The sequence below is a fragment of the Peromyscus eremicus genome, chromosome 6 (assembly GCF_949786415.1).
Source record: "Peromyscus eremicus chromosome 6, PerEre_H2_v1, whole genome shotgun sequence".
NCBI lineage: Eukaryota > Metazoa > Chordata > Mammalia > Rodentia > Cricetidae > Peromyscus > Peromyscus eremicus.
Genome location: NC_081421.1, coordinates 22668459 through 22695621, shown reverse-complemented (window position 1 = coordinate 22695621; position 27163 = coordinate 22668459). Strand labels below are relative to the sequence as shown.

Sequence of the window (27163 nt, the reverse complement as noted above, 5' to 3'; positions counted from 1 at the left end):
GTGCCCTTGTGGTATGATTGAGCATTCCTTGGGTATATGCTCAAGAGTGGTATAGCTGGGTCTTGGGGGAGACTGATTCCCAATTTTCTAAGAAAGCATCATATTGATTTCCAAAGTGGCTGTACAAGCTTGCATTCCCACCAACAGTGGAGGAGAGTTCCTCTTGCTCTACATCCTCTCCAGCATAAGCTATCTTCAGTGTTTTTGATCTTAAACATTCTGACGGCACCTGCTTTTTAAAGTCAAATTGCATCAGGCCCAGCATTATCTGATTTGATTTCTCACCAGATCACCTCACTAGAACCCAAGTCAAGCCATTCAAGTGCATTCATGTTGCCCTTCCCCCATATCCTTTCTCAGCTTAATTTCTATGAATACTTTAAAAGAGCATGGTAAGGAAGCCCTTCTTCCAAGCCTTCTCAAAAGCCTCATCTCCTGTCACTAGAATTAAGGATATGCCTCTCATGTTCCCATAACATTTAATTGTTGTCTCTAGAACACACTGTGCAGATTGCTTTTATGGTACCAGGGTTCTCTGCAGTATAAACAGCACTATTCCCATCTCAGGATCCCTGAGGTAGGAAACCACATCATCAATCTGTAGGTCTAGTCTCTGCCTGCCCCCTGATGTCAGATGTGGACTCCAAAACATGCACTAAACACTGTTGAGGAAGTATATATCTGACAACGAGAAAATATTCCATAGTTGTTTTACAAAGTCTGTTAGCTTATTGTGCTTACAGATTTATGTTTCAAAGTCTTCCCTACCCATCCACAGCTAACTGATGTCCCAAATACTTAATGAATTTCTTCATGTTCATTAAGAAGTATTTCTTTCCTATGGAATTATTTTGTAAAAGAAAATGGACTGTTTATTCTTGCATTATTCTATTCATTCAGAATATCCTGTGTTTTGAGCTGTAATTAAACTTTTCAGCTTCAGAGTTTACATATGAAAAAAATAAAACCATTATAACAAAATTTATGACTAATCTAACCATATCTTCTTTACTGTTCCTTTACAAACAGAACAGTTTTCTTTCCTGAATTCTACTTTAAATAACCATCTTCTCTAAATTTCGTATCTCATTTCCTTTTGTATGCCTCCTACCATCTGCTCTGTGTCTCTTTCTCATGTAAACAGTTTTCCCTTGTAGAGCTAGACGTTTAATGAAAATGACTTACTGAAAAGAAACACTTCTCAGGCTGAAGGAGACAGCTAAGTGGATAAAGCATATACCGTGTAACCTTAAGGGTTAGAATTCAGATCCCTGCAACCCATGTGCGTGTACGGTCATGGCAGCCATCTTGTCATCCCACTGCTCCCAAGGAGGATGTGGGGTATCTAGACTGGTGTATCAGTGAGTTCTGGGTTCAACTTCAAGACCATGCATCAACAAATAAAGTGGAGAGCTATCAAGGAACACCAGGATTGCAGATGCCTATACACATTCATGCATATCTGTGCATGTATGCATACAAAAAAGAATAATAAAACAGAAGTACCTGCTTTGGGCAGGAAATTTCTTATCATTATTTACAGGCTATTAATGTGTTTAAAGCTACTTACAGTATTGTCTTATTTAGGTCTCATGACAGTTCTAATAATGTTGGCATTGATACTCTTAATCTCATTTTATACAAAAATGGAGGTCCAGAAATTTATAACACTGAATGTGTCAGAATTAAGGATTTGAACACAACAACTTTGGCTTCAAATGTGTACTCTTAATTACTGTGCTGTGACCTCTTTGGGTTACATAATTCTCCATAAGGATGTAGGATTTACAGTTGACCAGCTTCTGTCCTCTCAACAGTGGGGAAGAGATGAGGACATTCAGCCAAGGCAGCATTTTGGCCTCTTTCTAGACTCCCAGCTCTTTTAGAAGAGTTTTGAGTGAGAAAAACCCTGGCAGTCCTTTCCTCCACCATTTCTAAATCATGACTTTTTTTTTTAGATTAAGGACAAGACTGGAGGGTAGGTGGCAGTTTAATGCTGAGTGAGCCAGCAGGTTCTGGAATGTTTTGCATACTTCATTGATAAGATGAACTGTTCCATTTCACACACTGATATTTCTTTCCCAATGATCCAAGGACAAGTGATTTTTTTATGCTTGGTTAACTAGACTCGGGATATGAAGACAGTATCCATTTGGGAATGATATCTGCCATCCCTGGGAGCAGTTCAGGGGTAAAGATAGAATTATACGGTTCTTAGCTTAGGTCTGCTAATCTTTTCAGGCTGTTTGAGAGGTGAGTGATTGGCATAAATCATTTCCTTTTTAACATCCTATAACCTACTTAGATCCTTAAAGCTTCAACTCAAAATTAGGCAGAAGGAAGAAAAGGAAAACAAAGAGGAAAAAACACATGGAAAAGCAAGGGAAATGTGTCAGTCCTGCCATTGGAGATAACAGCCAGCAATACTATTAATTTAAAATTATATGCTTAGTCCAATTCCATAGAGGCAATGCTATAACTGTACTACAAAAGAAGAGTATATAGAATTGAAGTACTAAACTAATACTCATTGAATAGATGGGTTAGTAACTAAACTACCTGATTAAATGTATAATAAGCTGACTATTAATATTGACAGTATTTGTACAACAAATTAAGGAAGTTGTGATGTTTGGACCTGAAGGTAGGTAGATCACACATGCAGGTAAAATATAAAATAAATAATTTTAAATTTTCATTTAAAGATAAAAATCAAACATGAAAGTTAATAAAAATTATAACTTAAGTTGGCATTTGTTTGCAAAGATATAAATAACACTGCAGTTTGGGGGACCTTTCTCTGTCCTGCGTAGCAAAGATTTCTCGTGTCTCTTTCTCAAGACTCAACATTCATAAAGCGGAAGAGTCTACTAATACATTTGGTGCTAACACAGGTGACTATGCAGGAAAATGCATGGATGTCTTTGTGTTTAGTTCCAATCTCTCAGCATCCACATTTCCTAGTTACTTATTCAGATACTATCTCCTGCTTTCTCTTGTTTGAACACTCTGTCATTTAATGCTTCAGTGATGGGAGTTGGAGACACAGGAAGATGTGTGAAACTTATTAAATCTTCTTTTTGATCAGGGGTTTAGATTTAAGTATTGAATATATCTGAACAAAAAAAAAATGACTTCTCTAAGGCCGTGGAGAATTAAATGCACTGACCAAGAGGTATCTATTTGTTAGGTCCTTCTTTTGATAAACAAAAGAAATAGGCTTGGCTTTAGAAGAAAAAGAAACCAACCAGGCCTCCAAATATGAAAACATGTAATCAATGACTTGAGTTCAGGGGTCCATCATGTTCTCCTGGCTTCTTTGAGTTCCCACACACATGTGGAATTCCTCTCTCTCTCTCTCTCTCTCTCTCTCTCTCTCTCTCTCTCTCTCTCTCTCTCTCTCTCTCACACACACACACACACACACACACACACACACACACACACATACACATACACACACATGCTACCAGATACACACACACACTATATATATACACATATATGCATTTTTTTTACACATACACACTATTTATACATGTATATAGTGAATTGTTCTCATTTGGCTTTCTACTCTTCCATCTGCCAGGCATCCCATCAGTTATTGCATGGTTGCCCACATAGGGTTCTGTCTAAGCTTTTGTTAGTGTGTGTGTTTCACTTCCAGTCCCATACATGAATAGCCTCTAACAAATGCTTGCTGGTCTCTGCTTTTGGTGAAAACTATCACACCTTGAAGTTGATACTAGCTAGTCACCTAGTGAGTGTAGGACTAATCTGCCATGCCATGAGTGGATGATAGAGGGTATTCCCAGGTTCCCAATTTCAGAAATATAGATGAATATGACAATTCTAGTTCCTACCCTAGATATCAACATTGCATCACAGTGTTCTAATAGTGCATTTTCCATAAGGCACACACAAGCTTTCATACTATTCAACTTAAAGTCATATCAGATAGAAACAAAATAAATAATATGGAAAATTAGGACATTTATTAAGGCCAAAATATGTTTAAAACTACCTGAGGAACAGCCATTGGTCACTTTTGCTTCTTGAATCCCATTTTATGCTTTAACTATTGGTAAAGTTAGTCCAGGCATAGATTGAACTGAAGGCTGAAAAAATTCATATCTTCTCAGTGACAGACAACTTCTAGTATAGTTTTTATTTTGTCTTTGAATTTTTTTTTAATGACTACAAAATTATACTGTTTATGAAGGGATTTCTTTCCTGACATTAAAAAGCAAAAGCTTTGTTTAATTGAAGGAGGGATTTTTTATTTTGTTCCTTGTCTGATCTACTTTCTGTATTTTCAGTGTGTCTTATGGATAAGACGAACTAGCATAACGACATTAAAAAAAATTGTCTATTTCAAAATCAAGTTAAAATGGGAATTTTTTTATTTTACTTTTTAGGACAGAATGTATATATCTACTACATTTTTCAGGAGTTTTAAAAGATATTACTGATGATAAAAATAAAACATAAAGAATTTAAGTTCAATGCGTGTTGGAACATGTCCATGAATGAAGCTATGTTGAGAGAATTTTGAGTGCTTGTGAGAAAACTCCCAGTAAAGAAGGCAATGGTCCTGTAACCTCTGTCCCTCTTTAACATGGACTGTTCTCGGAATGTGCCTTCGTCTGCTCTCAGCTGTGATAACAGGAGTGGGCTTACTTCACAGTAACCATCCTCTACTGTTACCACACCCATGACGTTTCCAGCACTGGCTGTCCTCATGACTCTATACAGCCTAAACTCCTCTGACTTTTGATCAATTGACCTTTGTAGATGAATTTCTAAATGATCTTATTAAACAAAAAACCACAGAGCCAGATATAGGGGTTAAAGCCTGAGAGAGATCAGAGGAATAGGAACAGCCAAAAGCTAACATCACCTCGCCAATACCTCAGCTTCCAAATGTGAGACACTTCCTGTCTAATCACACCTATATACCTAGCTGTCCTGCCATCTGATTTGCTCTCTGTGTTCAGCTACATCACTTCCTCTTCCTGCCCAGCTTCCTGTATGTCTGTACAGACCTCCAGACCTCCTTGGTTAACTAGTGTTGGAACTTAAGGCATGTGCCACCACACCTGGCTCTGTTTCCAGTGTGGCCTTGAACTCACAGAGGTCCAGACAGATCCCTGCCTGCCAAGTGATAGGCTTAAGGGCATGTGCTGCCATTGCCTGACTTCTTTGTTTATTTATAATGGCTGGACTTTTCCTCTGATCTCCAGGCAAGCTTTATTTATTAAAGCACAAATAAAATACTACTACCACATTTTAGCACAAATAAAATATTTATCCCTCAAAATACCCTCAGAATATAAATTGTCTAATGCTCTGAATAAAGTTGGCTATCGCATGAGACTTTAGTCCATCTCATATTTAGGCTTTCCTTTCCCTAGTTTGTGCTGCCAACTAGAGTGGAGCAAATGCAGAGTCTACAAGTGATGTGATATTCTTTCAGACCAACTATGGCCAAGATGCCCAGGGAAAAGCAGAAGTTGCAAATCCCACTCTCAGTGTGGGCTTCTCCTCTCTCTTTCTTGACATTTTTACAATGTATTTTTTGTTCTTTTAATTATGGGTATTCTAAATAGGTGATAATTCATTGTGGATCTGCTTTCTTTTTCCCTGATGGCTAAACATATTGAGTATTTTATTTATTTATTTATTTATTTATTTGGTTTTTCGAGACAGGGTTTCTCTGTGTAGCTTTGCGCCTTTCCTGGAACTCACTCTGTAGCCCAGGCTGGCCTCGAACTCACGGAGATCCGCCTGGCTCTGCCTCCCGAGTGCTGGGATTAAAGGCGTGCGCCACCACCGCCCGGCGAGTATTTTTTTTATCTTGGCTGTATTTTGGTATATGTGTGGCAGTCAAAGACAACGTGTAGGAGCTGGTTCTGTCCTTTCACTGTGTGTGTCAAGGGACTGGAATCAGGGTGTCAGGAGCCTTACACACAGAACCATCTCACTATCCTGCAGGTAACTGAAAAACACCTATAAAAAATAATAGTGGAAAAAATCCCTCACCTATCCATACTGTAAACATTCTAGGACAGTAAGCTGATAATATTTACAACGGGGATTTTAACTGAAAATATGCATGGAAAGGTATTATTTTAGAGCAGAGAATATAATTTTTTAAATGTTAAAAGCACACTTAGGAAAGTCAGTCAGGTCCTTGGTTACAAGAAGATAGTTCTGAATTTTAGAAATTCTTTTAATCAATCTTGTTATCCAACCTTCATATATGTAGCCACCAAATGCTACTAGCAAATATTTATAACTTGAACCTCACCAAATGCACAAATTGGAATATGTTTCCTTCTGAGTGGACACTGAGACTGAAATTATAATTTACTTGATTAAACAAAAGGGAATTATTTTTCAGAAATTGTGAGATATAGAAAGGGTTTATACAGAGGACAATCACAGACTTGGGTGCCTCATTATTAAAAATAAAGTGGATAAGTAAAAGAATGCATTACTTATTTTAACTAATTAAATAAATTACACAATAAACTTCAATTAACTAGTAGGGAACTTTATAGTAAATAATGCTTATATATTTATAATAAATATTGTCTTTAACAGAATATGTAGTATTTTACTTTGAAAGTGTAAGTTCAGTTTAACTTCTTGAAAATGTACCTTAGGAAAGAAAGAGGGTAAAGATTGCTAAGATTAAAAATGTGAAAAGTAATATTGGCATGGATCAAAGATGCATTAAAATACAAGTATTAGATCAGCATAAAACTAAGGCAAAATATTTAAAAATCTAGAAGGTAAGAATGAGTTCTTATAAATACAAAAATTACTAAAGGATAGCAAATTAAATAGTTGGATTTTCATATAGAGATTGGAAAATATGTTTTCCAAAGGGAAGCATCCTTCCAGATACAGTTACAGCTGTGTTAGATTATACATCTAAAATACCACCATTTTAAGGAATCTTAGACAGCAAAGAGGTTGGTGCACAAGCATAAGGTGGACATGATTTGGGTTGCCAGAACTCACACAAAAAAGCTGAATGTGGTCGTGGGAATTTATAATTCCAGTGAAGCAAGGGCAGATTAACAGATTTATGAAGCTGGTTGTCGAGCCAACCTGTTCTAATCTTTGAGCCCATGTTCCAGGGAGAGAGGCAGAGACCATGTCTCAAAGACAAGGCAGAGAGCACCAGAGAAATGACACCAGAGCTTGTATTGACTTCTCATTTCACACATGCCTCACCCCTCTCTTTCTTTTGCACCCCCATCCCTGTTCTCTTCCACACACAGAGATGTACTCATATACACACATAGATTATCATTTTACTATTATTGTAATTATACCAGGCCATAGGATATGTTAAGATGTACATAGATGGGCTGGAGAGATGGCTGTTAAGAACATGTACTACTCTTACAGAGAACCTAAGTTTGTTTCCCAACACCCTTGTAGAACAGCACACAACACCGCTCCAGAGGAATTAATGCCTTTGTCACAACTAACCACTATGCACATGTACACACATACACACACACACACACATACACACACACACACACACACACAAAGTATTAAAAAACTTTAAAAATTATACATTGATTTTATGTATAAAAGCATAACGCCAGCATCTGATGAACAAAGGAGAAAAAGCAAAATTGTGAATCAGTGTTTCTCACGAATATTTGAGAAATATCTAAGAGGAAAGGGAAGTCCTACAGAACACATCCTGCAGCTTATCAAAATTTTAATCTTACTCTATCAGACAGTGCACTCTCCAGAACCAAGAAAATTAGTGCCATGGTTCATGATTTTAGATGGTTTCAGAAGAAGTCACATCAAAATTCATAGAACAGGCTTTTGATAAAATGTCATATCCAAGCTTGATAAAATTGCAAAATAAATAAGAAGAGAAGGAAATGACTTGAGTGCATTATGATGCTCACTAAAAAGGTAAGACCAGAAACTTTCAATTTAAACAGAACTCTAAATCTACATAAAAAAAAACAAATGAGTACTAAATTTAAGTTATTTAGAATAGTAACCATTACAAACCTTTGAAAGAATAAGAGCAACTGGCAGTTTGCTGATGATAATGTGTATTTAGACAACCAACTGATTCTACGAATACAAAGAGCTTGATGAAGTAGCTGAAAATAATGAATTAGGAATACATTCACATTTATTTCTTCACAGAAGAAGCAATATCAGTTGGGCAATATTTTTCTTACTGGCACAAAAGCAAATTCAATAACATTAATAAGTGACAAGATTGTGAGTTTGAGGCTAGTCTGGGCTACGTATTGTGACATTTGTCTAAAGAAAAGCAAAACAATTCTAAAATCAATATTTAAATGTATTGCAGCCTTCTAAAAATTATCAACATGAACAAATCTCAGCACTGAATCCATGATTCAGACTATCATATTCATATTCCATATTCAGATTACAGTACTATATTTTATATTATATTTATATAAACAATCCATTTTTCTTATTTTAAGAAAACTATTGGGAGTTGGTGACAGGGCTGAGCACAGCAAAAAGCACTCTTTGGGTTTGGTTCCTAGCACTCACGTGGCCTGTCACTACAGTTCCAGGGGACCTGATGCCCTTTTCTGGCTTTTGCCAGCACTGGCACACACACACACACACACACACACACACACACACGCACGCAAGCACGCACGCACGCACGCATGCATGCACACATGCACATACCACCACCACCACCACCCAATTTTAAAATTAAATCTTTAAGCACCTTAAACTTACAAATATTGAAATGCTTATTTTGCAACTTAGATACCTTTAGAATTACTATATTTATAGAGGTTGAACAGAATATCTATCTGTCTGTCTAATGATCTATACATTTATTTATTTATTGACATTTCCATAATTATCTTATCTGACTGGTATTTCAATAGAATTAATTTTTCTGTGTTGTAAAACTTTATTCACAGGAAATTTAATCTATGAAACAAAAATGCCAATTAGCTCTGAGCATTCCTAGCCAGTATAGAAACCCCTTAATTGAATCAAGGGATTAGAACTTAGAAATAGAGCAATTTATTTCAGTAAAGCTCTTTAGAATGTGCTGGAGGTAGTAACACACATTTTAATTTACTCTCCTGAAGCTGCCTAGAAAAGCCCCAATAGGCAGGATTGTCCAAAGTCTTTATCATGCTATATGCACATGCTCAAAAGTGCCTCTGAGGAACAAGGAGTTAAAAAAGAAGAATTTGAACTTCTCAAGGTTAGTTGGGGATGTTGTTTAACATCAAGAGTGAAAATGAGTAACACTTGGAATCTCTCTCTCTGTCTCTGATTGTCTTAGTCTCTGTTCTCTCTTTCTTTTCTTTCCTCTTCTCCCTTTCCTCCCATATGCATGTTAATGCGTATACAACATGTCTCTCCAAGTCCATCTTTGTACTTACGTCTATAGTAATACATTAAATTATTTTTAGTAAGTCCCAACTTTGCTTTAAAAGAAAAAGGCAGTAATTTAAGAAGATCATCAGTGATTCTGTTTGATCAAATGCTGACATTATTAGCTGAATCTAGAATATTCTTTTTAGACATCTGTCTATATAACCTTAAAAAGCATGCTGTATATTGTAACTGGAGTTTTCCTGTTTCCACCCTACTCCTGCAGCCACTCAGACCCAAGTAAAAACACAGAGACTTCTATTACTTATAAACTGTATGACCATGGAAGGCTTCTTGTTATCTAGTTCTTATATCTTAAATTAACCCATTTCTATAAATCTATACCTTGCCATGTGGCTCGTGGCTTACCAGTATCCTTACATCTTGCTTCTCATGGCAGTGGCGGCTGGCAGCATCTCCTGACTCAGCCTTCCACTTCCCAGGATTCTCCTCTCTGCTTTTCCTGCCTATACTGTACTTCCTGTCTGGCTACTGGCCAATCAGCATTTTATTTATCAATCAATCAGAGCAACACATTCACAGCATACAGAAAGACATCCCCAGTAGTATATTAATATGTTCATTATTTCAATTCTCTATATTTAGAAAACTTTAAGTATTCAGAGTGATGTATTAGCTATTTCTATAGGGTTTTTGCAAAACTTTGCATTACTCCAGAATTCTGAATCCTCTTTTGTAATGCCTACATACTGGAGGTGAGGGAAAGTTCTCTGAAAGTGTTTTATTTTCATCAATTTTGTTGATACCATTTAGTCATCTATTAGGTAGCTTTCTCAGAGTTATTTTTCTTTTCATTTCATATAAAAGTAATTACTTTTCCTGTGAAAAGTAATCATAGTAAAAGGTGAGGAGACAGAAGACATCAGTCTATATCTGTTACAGTTTGCTCTTGGTAACAAAGTCTATATCTGTTAAGAAAGCAAATGAATGCATCTTATTGCTAGTATATTCATAGGCTATCTACACACTAGGGAATTACATATGTATACAACAGGAAAAAATAGTTGATTAACCAGGCCATAAGATAATGAAAGAATGAGCTACATTCTGATAACCTGTTACATATTAACATAAGAAAAAAATCCTAGAAATTGTCTGTTATATTTGAATCATGTTATAATTTGATTAATAGGATAAAATATACTCTCCTGAACATATACAATAAGATACATTGAAGAAAATAGTTCATTATTCTGAATATAAATACTGAAATACATTAGACCAAGATATATTTTATACATGTATGAAATTCTCAAAGAATAAATAAAGTATATTTTCAAATGGAGCTAGAGACTGGCTGCAATAAAATCTTAATACTAAAAAGCACTTTTGATTTTTTTTCTCACAATGAAGGAGACTGAAGGCTGGTGGTTGAGGAGAAGTTTTGTAAATCCACATTACATGTCCACTGCTGTGTCTAATATTCTCTACAGATTAAGCAAGTAGTCATGGTAACTCAGCTGTCAGTTAGACTACAGGAATCATTTCATGTAAGGAGAGCAATATTTGCTAGTGAATAATGAGGTGCTACTTTATGAGATAGACAGTAAATATGACTACCAACAACAAAACAAATAAAACCCCACTCTTACTGAAATCTTATATATACTCATCATATAGATCTGCTTTGAGCCTGCTATGAACAGTCCTATTTGGTAGGTGTATTAACACACTGAAGCGGCACAGAGGGCAGTGGCTGACCTGGAGGACACCAGATGACAATTGAGTAGGAATTATTGCATCTAATCACAGCAACTAATATGCATGAAACTATTATGTTCATTTTTCTAGTGAAATAAAGGAGACCTTCAGAGTGTCAAACAACTAAATGGATAAGAATTCTGGACACAGGTCATCAAAACCTCTGCCAGTCTTCATCAAAACTTAGTATCTAAGCTTCATTGCTTTGTTTAGGTATCCATGTATAAGTATTTGTAATTATAATGTGTGTGCTTACATGTGAGTGTATATGCATAAGTGGGTCATGTGTGTGTATACATGTCTGAAAATGAGTGGTTATTCCATTCACCCTTGAGTCTTTGCTTAGGGACTGAAAAGGTTTATCAAAAAATAGAAAAAAATATGGAAATCAGAAACGTTGAATACCATTGTTCCAGAACTATGTAATCAACATGAGCCAACATGATTATTTTGTGACTCTAGCTACTTTTCAAAACAAGAATCAAGATATTTTAAGGAGATACACTGTTTCCCTGTTTAGATGTTAAATTTACTACAGGCCATTGTCTGACAGAATTTTTATCTAATGAGTGTATTCCACTTATAACACATAAAAATCATGGAAAATTAGACATATTTTATGGAAACCAGACATTTGTATTGTGTTGGCTTTCTGGGTGAGCTTGAAATTCTTTGAGAAGTACACTTTCAGAAAAGAAAGATTTCCTGACAGTTATTTATCTTGTGTGGCCATAAACGTTTGGATTAATTGCATGTTTTGTATAAATGTCAGCTACTGATTTAGTTTTGATGGATCTATTTATGTCTTGTATCAGCTTTAGGTGAGTTACAGGACTGTTTATCATCAGTCTTCTTTGCTAACCCCTGTGAAATAAAAAAGTCAGATATCATCAGAAAACTATTTTTTTCCTTATGGCATTTTCACTAAATGCAAAACATATTCCTCTCTGATAGAAATATAGAAATAGTAAAGATAGTAAAAACAATACTTGAACTACTTTTGTTAAATTTCACTAGAGTGACAACTATAAAATATTTAACTAACAAAACAAAGAGTAACTGGGATGAGCACAGGGGCTGGAGATTTGGCTTATGCTGAAGAGCACTTGCTGCTCTTAGAAAGGAATGGAGTTCATTACCAGAATCCCTGCTGGGCAGTTCTCAAATGTCTGTAACTTCAGTTCCAGGGTATCTGATTCTCTTCTGGCCTCAGGGGGCACCTACACACATACACCCCAACACACACACACACACACACACACACACACACACACACACACACACAAACATATACATACTTAAAAAGTAAAATAAACATTTATAACTACTGAGTATGTGATTTCACTTGTAAAAACCCCAAATTCTCACATTGAGTGCTGGCTGTATAGCACTGAAAGAAATTTTGTAAATTAGTTTATATTCTTATACAAAATATAGGATTTTGTTTTGGTGATTGTATGCAGTATACCCCCTCTTCCCATGACTGACTCCCTCCTTACGTACTCACAGTATTTTAGATCTTGTAAATTGCTTTTGTATCCATGAGATCATTTAGTATTTCCTGCCTTCCGTGGGTCTCTTTTTCCTCAAATGAGGCCACTGTATGTAGTATCAACACTTTGACTTCTAAAATCAATCACTATATCAAGTTTTTATGAGAGTCACTAATTCAACTTTGCTGAACACCAGTTTTCTAGTCTCTAATTTTTTAATTTGGCTACTTTTCATGATTGTGTGAATATTTACAAACCATTTCTTTTTTTGTTTTTTTTTTGAGACAGGAGTTTCTCTGTGTAGCTTTGCGCCTTTCCTGGAACTCACTTTGGAGACCAGGCTGGCCTCGAACTCACAGAGATCCGCCTGCCTCTGCCTCCCAAGTGCTGGGATTAAAGGCGTGCGCCATCACCGCCCGGCCAACAAACCATTTTTTGTTATTGAATCTATAACAAAAAAATTATCAATAAAAGGAGAGATGTTATCAATACAAGTCTGATTTTTCTCCACTTTTAATAGGACATCTTTATCCTGATGCCATTACTTCAGTCACAAGTCTGCTTCACTTGTTCACCTGCCACTGGAAATTTCCAATATATACCCCTTCCTACACATGTAGCCTGTATACATGGCATAGGAACATAAACCTGTACAGGACCCTGCTGTCTATTGTCTGATTACCTGGCAATTCACTGCTTGCCTAGAGTTCTACATGTTGTCTTATCTTAAAAAAAAAAATGAAAAAACAAAAACATTTAGTTTATGTGAGAGAGGGTAACTTAGTGTTTCAATAGCTATAAAGAGATACCTTGACCACAGAAACTTTTAAAAAGGAAAAAAAAATTAATTGGGGCTAGTTTACAGTTTGAGAAGTTCAGTCCATTATCATCCTGGTGGAAAACATGGTGGGACATGGGCAGATATGGTGCTAGAGAAAGAGCTGAGAGTTCTACTATCTTGATCGGCAGGCAACAGGAAATGAACTGGGTGTAGTTTGAGCATAGGAGACCTTAAAGCACACTCCCACAGTGACATACTTCCTCCAACAAGGCCGTACCTCTTCCAAGAAGGTTATATTTCCTAATAGTGTCATTCCCTTTGGGGGCCATTTTCTTTGAAACCAGCACAGAGGGCATGTACCATGGAATATGTGACAGACAGAAGATAACTCACGGATGTCAGTTTTCTTCTTCTAAAATATAGGTACTATAGGCTGAACCCAAGTTGTCAGGGTTGGTAATAAATTTCTTTACCCACTGAGACCTCAAGAACCCCATAATGTCTAGTCTTAAGCTTCTCATCACTAGGATCTGTATACATCTTACAGAATAGCTATGGCTAAATGTCTCTTTGAATACCCTGGACTCAAAAATTCTGCAAGTCCAATTTCCTAACCTCGGTATCAGAAGTCATAGGTAACTTCATGTCCTCCTGTTGTTAGTGTAAGACCGTTTCTACATGTGGACTTTGTCAGTTTACTTGTTTGATGTTGTCCTACAAGATAATGCACACCCATTTAATTGAAAAAAACTTGAACAATCTCTCAATTTTGTGCTTGGCTCTGTTATAATTAAAATTATCGTGTATGGTGCAGAAAGTAGGAATTTAAGGATTGTTCTAGTCGGATAGAGATGATGGCTGCTAATGAATGTCTTCCTGGAGTGCATGCAGGAATAATTAAATTATCTCTAAATTGAATATTGCTTTTTCTATTAGTTCCTATGGCATGGTGGCATTTCAGTAGATTCTTAATGGATGAATAATTTGAGTGGCAATTTGTAACCATTTTTCCCAAAGATAACTTAAATACATTTTCTAGGCTGCCAATAATCTGTCACAAATGTACTGCTGGATTCTTATTTGATTTGTAAAATTATTCTTTTGACTTTTACTATGACAAGAAATCATATGAATCTAGTCATGAAATAAATATGACCAATTTTAGATGTTACAGATCTTGATTCAACATTCTCTCATCTATCCAAAAGTATCTGTGTTGTTAATATTCAAAGAAAATTCAATTTTGGTCTCACTGTTTTTTTTTTCTTTTTCACATAATTGTTATTTCTGTTACAGTTTAGGAAATAACTTACATTAATTTTGATTTAATAATGCTTTTGATTTTATTAAGTGAACAACATTTAATCACAGTTACAGATAATTACCAAAACTGTGGAAAGATTGATGTCTTTCCAATTGCTACCTTTAAAAAGTTGGAAGTACAGGTACTAAGAATGATACTAATGGCAAGTAAGTAGATATTATAATGCAAAATAGTGTTTATCACCAGGGCTGATGTGCATATGAACTCACAGAGACTACCGCAGCACACATATGAATTACATATTCAACCCAGACCGAACATCAGCAAGTAAAGGGGATATGGGCACACACCCCACCCAAAATAAAGAAGCTGCTTGCAACTGATGCTTCCTAAGAGAGGGCAAGTCAGTTCTCTTCAATAGAATGACATTGGGTATATCAACCACTGTCTAGGGTAGGCCTCATGCTCAGGATTAGGTGACCAACACAAAAGACTCCATCATTTGTTGTGTATGCTTTCGTTATGATTTGGTGTTATATGTCTTTTTTCATTTTGTTTATTTCTTTGTTTTTTATTTTTATTTCTATATTTTAAGAAAGAGAAAGAATGTGAAGTTGGGTGGGTAGGGAGAAGGGAAAAAAGAATATGATAAAAATATATGAAAATTTAAAAATAAAAAATTTAATAAGACAACAAGTAAGTGTTGTAATATTTGGGATGAAAGTCTATAGTGAAGCACAAACCTCATGCCATATCTAGTACAGCCATATAAAAAAGCAATATTACAGTCTAGAATGTGAAACCATATTACAGACCTAAAGTCATCGAAACAGTATAGCATTAACATAGTAATGAATATATAAACCTCTGTGTTAATACAGTGCAGTCTATGTGATTTTGATGTGTTTCAACCTAAGCATGTCTTGTTTTCTAGTCTGACATTAGGTAGTATATAAATGTACTACACTTGTACAATCACTGGACAAAGAACAGTTCAAAATGCAAGAAGTATGTTCTTTTAGTAACATACTTCTTCTTATTCTTGTTTTTTCTACCAATTATGGAGAGAGGTTTGTCACACTTTCAGCTTTGGCTGTTGGTTTGCGTTCATTGTGCCTCCAATTTGGTCTGTATAAGTTTAGAAACCTGTCCTCAAGCCAGAGACCCATCTGTCTTCCTTACTTCCTTATCCACTTCAGCTACACGGTATTTGAAAGACACTAGATACACATTGGTTATATTCTGGTAAAACATGGTTGAGTTTAAGATTAAAAATGTGCTTCCATTTACCAAGCTAGAGAAACTAATTAATTACTCAAGGCTGTAAACTGAAGAAATTAAGATAGTCCTGGTACACTCTGCTAAACAGTAAGCTTTACATGTCCTTGAAGGCCCTGATACATCTGTTTCTTTTCAGTCTTAGAATATGTTACACTTCATATGTGCTTGAATTAGTGTCACTACCCCCTTACATATATACATATTCTCACAGACACACATACTGACACATCCAAGCATTTATACACACACATGCACACATTCAAGAAAAGTTTGAGTGTATAACCAAAGGACTCAATATATGTACATGCATATTTATTGCTGTAATTATTTATAATAGCCAAGAAACTGAATCAGCATAGATGTCTATCAACAGGTGAATGGAATAAGAAAAGATGACGACGATGATGATGATGATGATGGCCGTGTGTGTGTGTGTGTGTGTGTGTGTGTGTGTGTGTGAACATGTGTGTAGTTATTTGAGTAGTCTATTGTCTAATCAAAAGCCCCTGTGAGTCTGTGTACTTTCTGGATTTATGCCATTGTATCACAGAAGGAAAGAGATGAAACTGAAGACCTGTAGTGCCTGATGCATAGATTGATTTGTCCATCTTTGGAATTTGCCTTTTGATTTATTTTAGATGATAAGCTCTCAAACACATCAGGAAGTTCAGAATGCAAACACTATTAACATACAGGGTGTTGTTCTCACAAAGGGTTGATATAGCCTTCACACCTCAGTAGTCACAACACCTTCATGTCATTTATTCACATTTCTTCTTTCTAAAAAAATACTTTAAATGCAAAATCACATGACACTCCATTATGTTTTACCCTTTCAAATATGCATTCAGCAATGACAAGCTATGAAGTCATCTTTTGTACAGCGTGGGTAGGGGTATAAGAGTGAGAGTTGGGATATTGAACTGTTTACAAGCATATGGAATAATAGTCTTGACAGCGTGTCTTATTTCAGTGTGTTCTGTTTCCTCAAATCCATATTGTTTTTCTATCTTATAGTACTTGTTTGACATAAATATAATATTAAACAAGTACTTGTTGAATATCAAGCTAGCCCATCAGCATACCTTCTAGTACTTGCAAAGCCAATAGCTTTATGCAGTGTGTTCCATCAGGAGTGGAGGATTAAGATTCCTCAAAGATAATCCACTTCTGCACTTTTTTTTTCATGTAATATACAATCAGTTTTGGTTTTGCTCATTTAGAGCATTCTCAATCTGTCAAAGTGGATCTATTGTGACCTTGAAGTAATGTATTAATTTTTACATGTTGTTTTCTCATGAGTAGGAAGGAGTCTTCTCTAAATTGCCATATCATTTAACCTATTTTCCATGCTGATATCAAACCCAGGGCTTTGTGTACCCTAGGAAAGCACTCCCCTACTATATAATATTTAGAACTCCTTAGCTTTGACTGTTGTTCCTTAGACACTGTTGTTGTCCACTTCATGCTTTGAAGCAGGATCTCTCTTTTGACAGGAGCTCCCCTGTTCACTCCCAGCAGTGAGAGTACATATCTCACTACCATAACCTGGAGTTAACAAGATTTTGGAAAATCGAACTCTGGTTTGCAAAGCAAACACTTTACTATTTGAATTATCTCTGTAGCTCAACTTTTGACTTTTTAATATATGCATAATATCAATTGCCACAGAATAAATGTGAGCAACTTTCTTCTATATATACACATAAGAAAATATTAGTGAGTACTAGAAAATATGCTGTTTTTCCTCTGTGCAATGTGAGTATCACTCCTGAGATATTTTCTTTGCCCATTCACTTAGACCACAGTCTTGGCAGTCACCCTGGAGTTACGAGTACTGCATGCACCACTTCCTCCAGTTCTGACATCAGTGCTGCTCGGTGGCTCATCCAGTAGCAGGTGTTGAACATTGATATAAACAGAATTTTGTCTAACAAAGCCAAAATCCTTCCATATCAAGTCTCTGTTGGCCAATGGAACATTAACGCCAAAGTTAATTCCAAATTCAAGTCTCAGCCATGACAGTTCATTATGCTACCTGCCAGAACTACTGGCCCATGGAAACCCTTATTTTAAAAATTAAGTCAGAGTAAAACTTTCTCTCAAATAAATACCTTGTGGTTTGGAGTAACACAATTCTATTTTTTTTTTTGCAGGTTTCTTAATTAGTAAATTGAGATTGCATAGCAGTTAATTCCTTAATAACATTTCTGGTTTAATATAGAAACCTGCTTAATTATAACAGAAGTGCTTATAATGTCTCACAAACCATTTACTGCAAGGAAAGAAATATTTAAAAAAATGGGGAAGCTGCAAATAAATACAGCCATGTTCACATTCTAAGGAATTTTAGACCATATAAAGAATCTCTCGCCGGGTGGTGGTGGCGCATGCCTTTAATCCCAGCACTCGGGAGGCAGAGCCAGGCGGATCTCTGTGAGTTCGAGGCCAGCCTGGGCTACCAAGTGAGTTCCAGGAAAGGCGCAAAGCTACACAGAGAAACCCTGTCTCGAAAAACAAACAAACAAAAAAATACAAATGTGCTTCGTACAAACACATTTTTGGATGTATGCATGTTGCAATGGATTCATTTGAGAAGATGGTTATGTTAAACTGATCAGTCAGTGAGAGGAAGTAAGCAGGAGACCAAATGGAGGAAAAGGTGCTGTGCAAGTGATGAGCCGAAGCCTGGAAACCTGAGGATGAACAGCAAGTGGCCAGAGTGATGAAAGGCCTGAGGTTCAAAGAGGAAACAAAAAGCACATACAGTATTAAAGGTATTGATCAATCAGGTCATAGTTCTTCCATAATAAGACATCAATTACAGACCATTTTTAGTTTAAAGATGATAGCCTTCAAATATTCTAATCTTATTTGATCTTGCTCAGAGAAGGAATCAAAAGAAAATACTTCCTATCTATGAGATTTGTATAATTTCTTGCCAAAGTTAAACAGAAAATATTCCTGAACAGAACATTGCTACTAACATTACATTGCTTTTAAAATTAGATGTGAAAATTACAAAATATCTAAAAATTCTAATGCATCCTATTAATAATAGAGTTTGATTTTACATGAGAGAAATTCTTTTGCTGTACTCTATCATTTTAGAATGGATCTTATGATTGTTTTAATGAACATATCAGGATGTGTGATGAAATTCAATACTCTTTCAAAGAACATCTCAGCAATGGAAAATAGGAAGAACTTTCCAACCTATTTATAAAAATAACCAGCACTGCTTATTATTAAATATTGAAATATATATTTTTGAAGGTCATCCTGTGAATAATAATTCAAAAATTAAAGAAAAATTTAAAATGGTAAGAGAAGAGGTAAATGGAATTTCCATTTGGTGATCACATAATTTTTAGCAAAAAGCAAAAATAAAGGAATGTTTCATAATTAATGATGTCTTAGAGGAATTGGGTGGTAGCAAAATTGATTAGTATTACCCTATGATGGCTGTAATTAAGGAGAATAGTTTAAATTTACACATATTCATAGTCACCAGTAATTTGATGGTTTTCATACTCCATCTGAGTGGCTATAGCAAAATACCCTAGATTGGGCAATTTACAATCAAAAATTTATTTTCACGGTTTTAGAGCTGAGAAATCAAAGATCTCCATGTCTACAATTTTTGGGATGGGCCTGCTTCCTCACAGAAGGTTCCTTCTAGCTCTGTCTTATATGCTGCATAAAAAGTCTAAACCTCCCTCTGTCCTCTTTTATGGGAGTGCTAATTGCATTAATAAGTAATTTTCACCTGTGATCAAAGCATTCCCCACTAAATTCCCATCTCATCATTTGGCGACTTAGTATTTCAGAGTACCAATTTGAGGGACTTCAAAAGTGAGCAATAATACTAACAACTAATGCTCTTTTATATGAGGATGGTGTAGCCTCCCCAACAGACCTTTAGTCTCCATGTAATGCCACCCAGAACCTTGACATTGAACTGAAAGGCTTATTTCAGATGCTACTGTGTTGTATATCTTTCCCTCCCTGTGATTAAATGTGGGATAGAAGCAATTCAAAGTAGATGTTAATTTTGGCTCAAATTTCAGAGGAAAATATCTGTTATGTTGGAGAGGGCATGGTGACACGAAGGGTCATTCCATGGTGGGAAGCTTGAAACATGGCTTTTTCACATCTCTTGATGGATACAGAAACAAAGAGCTAAGCTACAGATCATGTGAGATGATCCCCTTCAAGGATCACCGTAAGTGGCACCAAGCTCCTGAAGTTTCTTAGTTTCCCACACCTCTAAGAAACAAGAAATTAAAACACATGAACCTTCCAGGAGCATTTCAGACCCAAACTTAAACACTGTGTGGAAAGGGGATGTAACAGTTCTCTTTTAAATATCAGTAGGTGTAGATTATTCAATTCTCTTCTTTCTTTCTTTTTTATTAAGAATTTTTTTCATTCATTTTACACACCAATCAAAGATCCCCCTCTTCCCTCCTCCTGCACCCCCAGGCTCCCTCTCCCAAACCACCCCCCACTCCCACCCACGAGAAGGCAAGGCCTCCCATGGGGAGGCACATTCAGAAGAGACAAGTCCAGCCCCTTCTCCCTGCCTCAAGGCTGCAGGAGGTGTCCTGTCAGAGTGGGCTCCACAAAGCCCACTCAAGCACGAGAGATGGATTATGATCCTACCTCCACCCCCCCACCCCCCCACCACCTCACCCCCCCACCCCCCACCCCCACCCACCCAAGCAGATCAAGGTGCACAACTGTCTCTCCATTCAGAGGGCCTAGTCCAGTCCCAAGCAGGCTCCACAGCAATTGATCCAACTTTCATGAGTTCCCTCTAGTTTGGTTTGGTCATCCCTGCATGTTTCCCCATCATGATCCCGATGCACTTGCTCATAGAGTCCCTCCTCTCTCTCTCCGACTGGACTCCTGGAGCTCTGGCTGGTGTTTGGTTGTGGATCTCTGCATCTGCTTCCATCAGTCAATGGAAAAAAGCTCTGTGATGACAGTTAGGGTATTCACCAGTCTGATCTCTGAGGCAAGCCAGTTCAGTTCAGGCACCCTCTCCACTATTGCCAGTAGTCCTGACTGGGGTCATCCTTGGGGATTCCTGGCCACTTCTCTAGCCCCGGGTTTTTCTCTATCTCCACGATGTCTCTCTCTATCATGGTATCTCTTTCATTGCTTTCCCCCTCCCTCCGTGTTCCAGCTCGACCATCCCATTTCCTTATGTTCTCATCCCTTATCACCTACCCTTCATTGCTCACCCCTCATCCTCAGTTTACTCATGGAGATCTCATCTATTTCCCCTTCCCAGGGCAATCCTTGCATCCCTCTTTGGATCTTCCCTGTTAGACTCTTACATGGAACCGTATTAAACATAATGAAAACTACCTCAAGAAACATGATAGCTGGTGTGGGACCTGATTGTACATGGATTTTTGTTAATGTTGATAGAAGAATCAGAAGTCACAAAGCACTAGTCTGCATTTATAGTTCCTTGTAGTCCTACTTGAAAAATAAATTCATCCTGCTTTGATTTAATATGATCGCCTTCATGCACCTCACCTCCACCACTCTGTAAATCTCTTAGGGTCAGATCTTGTCACGTTTATCCTTCAATATCCCATAAAATCTATTAATAATTGCTCACATATGAATAGTCATATATCCAAACTGTAAAGACTTCCTCTAGTTTTTAAATGTGCTTTTAAAATTTTCAGAACTTGGGTACAACTCTATAAAAGTGAAGATGACCTGGAGATTTCAAAGAAGATTAAGACTCACTGGACTGCATTGGGCTTGGAAGATACACAGTTGATGAACTACTCAGTGTTGCTGGATTTCCCTGGGTCCTCTCCAGGCACCATCACTGTGAGCAGCACTGGCCAGTGCTTTTATCCTGATGGCCAACCTTGCGGGGAAGAAGCCAGAAGAGGCCATAGCCAAGATCTGCTCTCCTCATATGCAGCCTATTCTGCCAAAGGAACTCTCCAGGTAATTTGACCATTTGTCTCTGTCATTTTTTCCTGAAATGGAATTAGAAAACAACAGCTTTCATCTAAATTGAACTAACTGGCAGGGTGCGCATACAAAAGTAGCCATTAAATATATTCTGTGTAGCAAAGCCAGCGATCAAAGAAGATGGGAAGTGCCTGAATCTTTACTTGTCACATTTTGAAAGTGAAAACATGTTACACGAATTTAATTTGAAGGTGTTGAAGGTGCAACTGAGTTATTCACATTTTCCTCAGTCCATATATTTCAAGAGAATCTCATTTATGGTTTTGAAGGAGGCAAATTTGAATATGTTGATATGTAGGGAGAGAATAGAAATGGCAAGAATTGCATTTGAGATTGTTTATGCACATAAGAAATGAAGAGGAAAATTGATGTGATTATTCACACATTTGGGATTTGAAGTGCGGCATGCTGGCATTCATGACGGCAAATGTGTGAAGAGGAGCCAGGTGTGGACTATTTCTCTACCTCTCGACTAGCTAGCTTTGGTAATTCTTTTGGCTTTCTGGTTAAGAACAAAACTTCTAGAGCTTTGTGAGTGAGTTAAAGCTCACACTATAGGTACTCACTATTTTCTACCTCATATGATGCTGAACTTCTTAGCTCTGTGTGAAGCATCACTAATCTTCCACTTGAGGACCACTGTGAGAATTAAAATAACTAATCTAAGTGAGTCCTGTGGAACAATGCATGGCACAGAGTGCACACAACATGCATGAGAGAAATAATGGCATGTTTGCTTTGTATAGCAGCTGCTCTGACTCAATGTAAACTATCATTTTATCAGATATATTTAGTCCTTTTTTAAAATTGTGAATTGTCTAATTAAATACAGATGGAATTTTCCTCTGTTTCTATTGTTTATGTATACATTTAAAATCTTTTTAATCAACTATAAGGAAAACATGGGACATTTAAACAATTTAAAGTTACTATATAAATTACTTTAAAAATGGAATAATCAAGGTTTGTTATATTGCAACTTACATTTTTTTTTTTTATTTTGGGGTTCCTGAAGTGTGTACAGAATGCATGTGTACTAGAAGGTGATAAGGCTTCCATTTTGTGTTGTTTCTCACCTTGACTTTTAGCAGAATTTCATATAACCAGCACAAGGAGTTTTACTACTAATTGGATTTAATTTAATGTTAAATATATGCAATATTTTCAGCATAGAACTCATTTGATTTGATAAAACATACTTTTTCTGGCAATAATGGAAACACATTTTTATATCAATGAAAACACAAGGAAGCAGTCAAGATCTTTTCCTTGAGTCAGAAGCTATGTACTTAGGGTAATGTGTGAAAAAATTATTCAATCTGTTTTGTCTAGATTCCAAGCACTCACAAGGACAAGAGTTTCTCTGTCCTCTTTGTTCTGTTTGTGTCAAGTACATTCAGATCATTCCCCTCCCCCAATGAAACCCACACCCCAAGCACAACAAACAACACTAAGAATTTAGTAAGTCTTTGGACTCTTTCCTACCTGCTAGGTTTTCAATTTCTCCTGGCAAACATTGATGATTTCTTGATCATGGGGATATGGAAATCCATGTTCCCTTAACCTAGTCCTCCATGGAGACTGGAATATTGTTAGACCATCAATTCCATGGACCTGACTCCAGATATCTCAAAGTTTTGTACATATTTATCTTATCAGTGATATGTGTTAAACATTTTCATTGTTTCATACAATAAACTAAGCTTTACAGAATATTTATGAAATAAATATGAATAAATAAAATATGAAATCGACTGCTTCCTTGTGTTTTCATTGATATAAAAATGTGTTTCCATTATTGCCAGAAAAAGTATGTTTTATCAAATCAAATGAGTTCTATGATGAAAATATTGCATATATTTAACATTAAACTAAATCTAATTAGTAGTAAAACTCCTTGTGCTGGTTATATGAAATTCTGCTAAAAGTCAAGGTGAGAAACAACACAAAATGGACGCCTTATCACCTTCTAGTACACATGCATTCTGTACATACTTCAGGAACCCCAAAATTAAAAAAAATGTAAGTTGCAATATAACAAACCTTGGTTATTCCATTTTAAAGTAATTTATATAGTAGCTTTTAATTGTTTAAATGTCCCATGTTTTCCTTATAGTTGATTAAAAAGATTTTAAATGTATACATAAACAATAGAAACAGAGGAAAATTCCATCTGTATTTAATTAGACAATTCACAATTTTAAAAAAGGACTAAATATATCTGATAAAATTTTAGTAAAGAAGTTTTTAAAATAGCAATAATCAATTATTAGACAGGAGAAATTGAAGATGAGAGCAGATGTAGAATGTATTCCTTTGAAATATTTAGCTTCAGCTGAAGGGGTGGTTTAAGGACTAAATGCAGTTATACACAAGACAACTTCTTCTATTTGAAGACTTCAGTTTCAAAAAGTCTTGTGAGTTAGGTAAAGACATAAGAATAGCTATTTTAATATGTAATAACACAAATCTATTACACATAGTACATAAATAGATGCATGAAGAAAATATGTATCTGATGATATTTTTAAGACTCAAATAATGTGACTACAATATTCAAAAGTAAAACAATTCTAGCTCACTATTGTATATATATGCATACAGATCTTGTGCATACACTTGCATCTATGTTCTAAGGTGTAGTTAGAGTTTTCCTGCCTGGCCCCAAGGTCAGGACAAATCTCTCTCACCTGCCAGTCCCACAGCCGCTCAGACCCAACCAAGTAAACACAGAGACTTATATTGGTTACAAACTGTATGGCCGTGGTAGGCTTCTTGCTAACTGTAAGCTTAAATTAATCCATTTCTATTAATCTATACCTTGCCACATGGCTCGTGGCTTACCAGCATCTTCACAAGCTGTTTGTCATCGTGGCGGCTGGTAGTGTTCTCTGACTCAGCCTTCCACTTCCCAGCTTTATTCTCCTCCTTGTCCCGCCTATACTTCCTGCCTAGCCACTGGCCAATCAGTGATTTATTTATTGACCAATCAGTAACACACTTGACATACAGACCATCCCACAGCACTAAGGGGTTGTTGTTTCATTGAAATTCACACAGAACAGCTCGAAGAGAAATGGTGACTTTTGTGTGTCTTTGACCATTCCCCAATTTGAACTAATCTTGACTGGCTGCTGCTGCTGTTGATGATTCAGACATAACTCCTTTCTTATTTTGACTACCTTCTGTGTTCATGAATTTCTATGAGGCAGAACCATTAACAAGTTTTTAAATTATTCTATTTTCACTGCCAGCGAAGCTCCCCACAACTTTTGCTTTTGACAAGGTTATTTGCAGAGGAGTAGCTCCCCTTTACTTTGAAGAGCTGTCATGGCCATTCATCATAGGACTGTTTTGTAGAAGCTTCCAATTTGTGCTTTCTGGTAACTGTCTAAAGAGCATTTGTGATATCTGATATCTACTCTGCAAACCTACTTAGTGCCAGCATGATGGATGGTATGCTTTGCAAATTCTTTGTAATTCATTGTGCACTAGAAAGGTGACATTGTTTACCCCATAATAATGACAGGTAGGTCAGTAAAGGGGTCCTAAGGAGAGTTGCCTTGTCAGATGCAAAATACATATTAAAATGGATATATAAATAATTTAGCATATATGTGTTTATCATCAGGGAATAAAAAGATATTTATGTTTTACTAAAATAAGAATTGCAACAATAATATCATCACAGGAATGGAGACACTGGTCATGAGATTTGGCCATAGGTAATTAATTTTGTAAACTGAAAATATGGCTTTTAGCTAATTCCTATGAAATCATTTCTTTTGTCTTATTTGAAACTAGGCTGACTCAGGGGGAAAAAAGAACATAATTAATATTTAGTAGACTTTGTCTCTGCTATGTTCTGCTTTTGAGGCAGGGTATTGGTTAACAGACCCATACATTTTAGGGATGGGGTTTGTTTTCCTTCTGTAAAATTTTAATCTTTGCCCAAGAGACAATCCAAGTAATGCAATTTTGTGGGAAATCTTGTTTTCCACACACATTCTGTGCATAAGATATATTGTTATTGACATATTTATAACAGCTTTACCCCACTGACAGCAGAACTCAAGAGTCTATCCTGTCAACTGCACAAACAGGGAATCATCGAGTCTCCTAATTCTTTATGACCTTGTTCATGTCAGGGGGAAATGACAGTTACCTAAATGGTTGTTGTGGGTAGAAATCCCAAAAACATATAGAGTGTCTGTCCGGTAATTGGAAATGCTTGATTAACAATAACAATTATTATTATTATTTGGAAGAAAGTGGATATATTTAAATAAGAAGTTGAGAAAACCTCAAAACATTGTCTTAAGATTTTGAAAATTCAGATTTATTATATTTATCATGTTGTGTGAACATAATATTCCAACCTTCTGTTTATCATGACAAATATTAAGAATTAGGAAAAATGCCTTTGAAATTATGAATAAAGAATAAAGCATACATTAACTTGAAGACTTAAGTAATGCAGAGATGAAATATTTTATTTGTGAATGTAGAGTGATCCATTGAAGTGTAAACCTAGTTAGTCTTATGAATAAAAACTAGGAATCAAATATTGGGGTAATGAACTGAAAGATCAGAGAAGCAGAGGAGCAGCCACCAGTGACTTCTTACCCTCTCTGGATGATGAAAGGGCCAAGATCCTGTCTCCACCCTGCCTTATTATTTCCTTTGTCTGCCTCTCAAGGTGTGAGCCTCTCAAGTGATGGAATTAAAGGCATGAGCCCCCACCACCTGGCCTCTATGGATATCTAGTGTCTAGCTCCACCCTCTGATCTGCAGGCAAGCTTTATTTGTCAGAATACAAATAAAATATCACACAACAGTCCATGATATCTAGTTGGGCACAATGAGTATGGCTTGCTGCTATGTATAGCTCTCGTGGCACAGTAATTTAACCTATGGAATCTGAACACAATGTCAAATATTTAGCTGGAAAGTCTTAAAGAGAAAAAATCACTATTAAAAATGGCTTCCATAACTCATATTTTGTTTGAGTTTTCCATGGCTGGGAAATGAAAAAGGACAGAACTCCATGTACTTGGTTTTAATTGATCCAATAGCAGAATTCTGGGGGACAAGAACAGAAGTCCATTATTTAAATATTGGGTACATGACTTTGAAGATGAAGCTTTCATTTCACCAAAATAGCAATGTGACCCTGAAACAGCT

At 36.3% G+C, this 27163-nt stretch overlaps 1 protein-coding gene across 1 annotated transcript in view; it reads left to right on the top strand.

Moving 5' to 3' along the window:
• Positions 1 to 27163, top strand: part of Naaladl2 (N-acetylated alpha-linked acidic dipeptidase like 2) — an 865055-nt gene that overhangs the window by 265615 nt on the left and 572277 nt on the right. The window contains exon 3 of the mRNA XM_059265279.1: positions 21679 to 21952. Within this exon, the coding sequence (XP_059121262.1) occupies positions 21679 to 21952 (274 nt within the window). The remainder of the gene's footprint in view (positions 1 to 21678; positions 21953 to 27163) is intronic.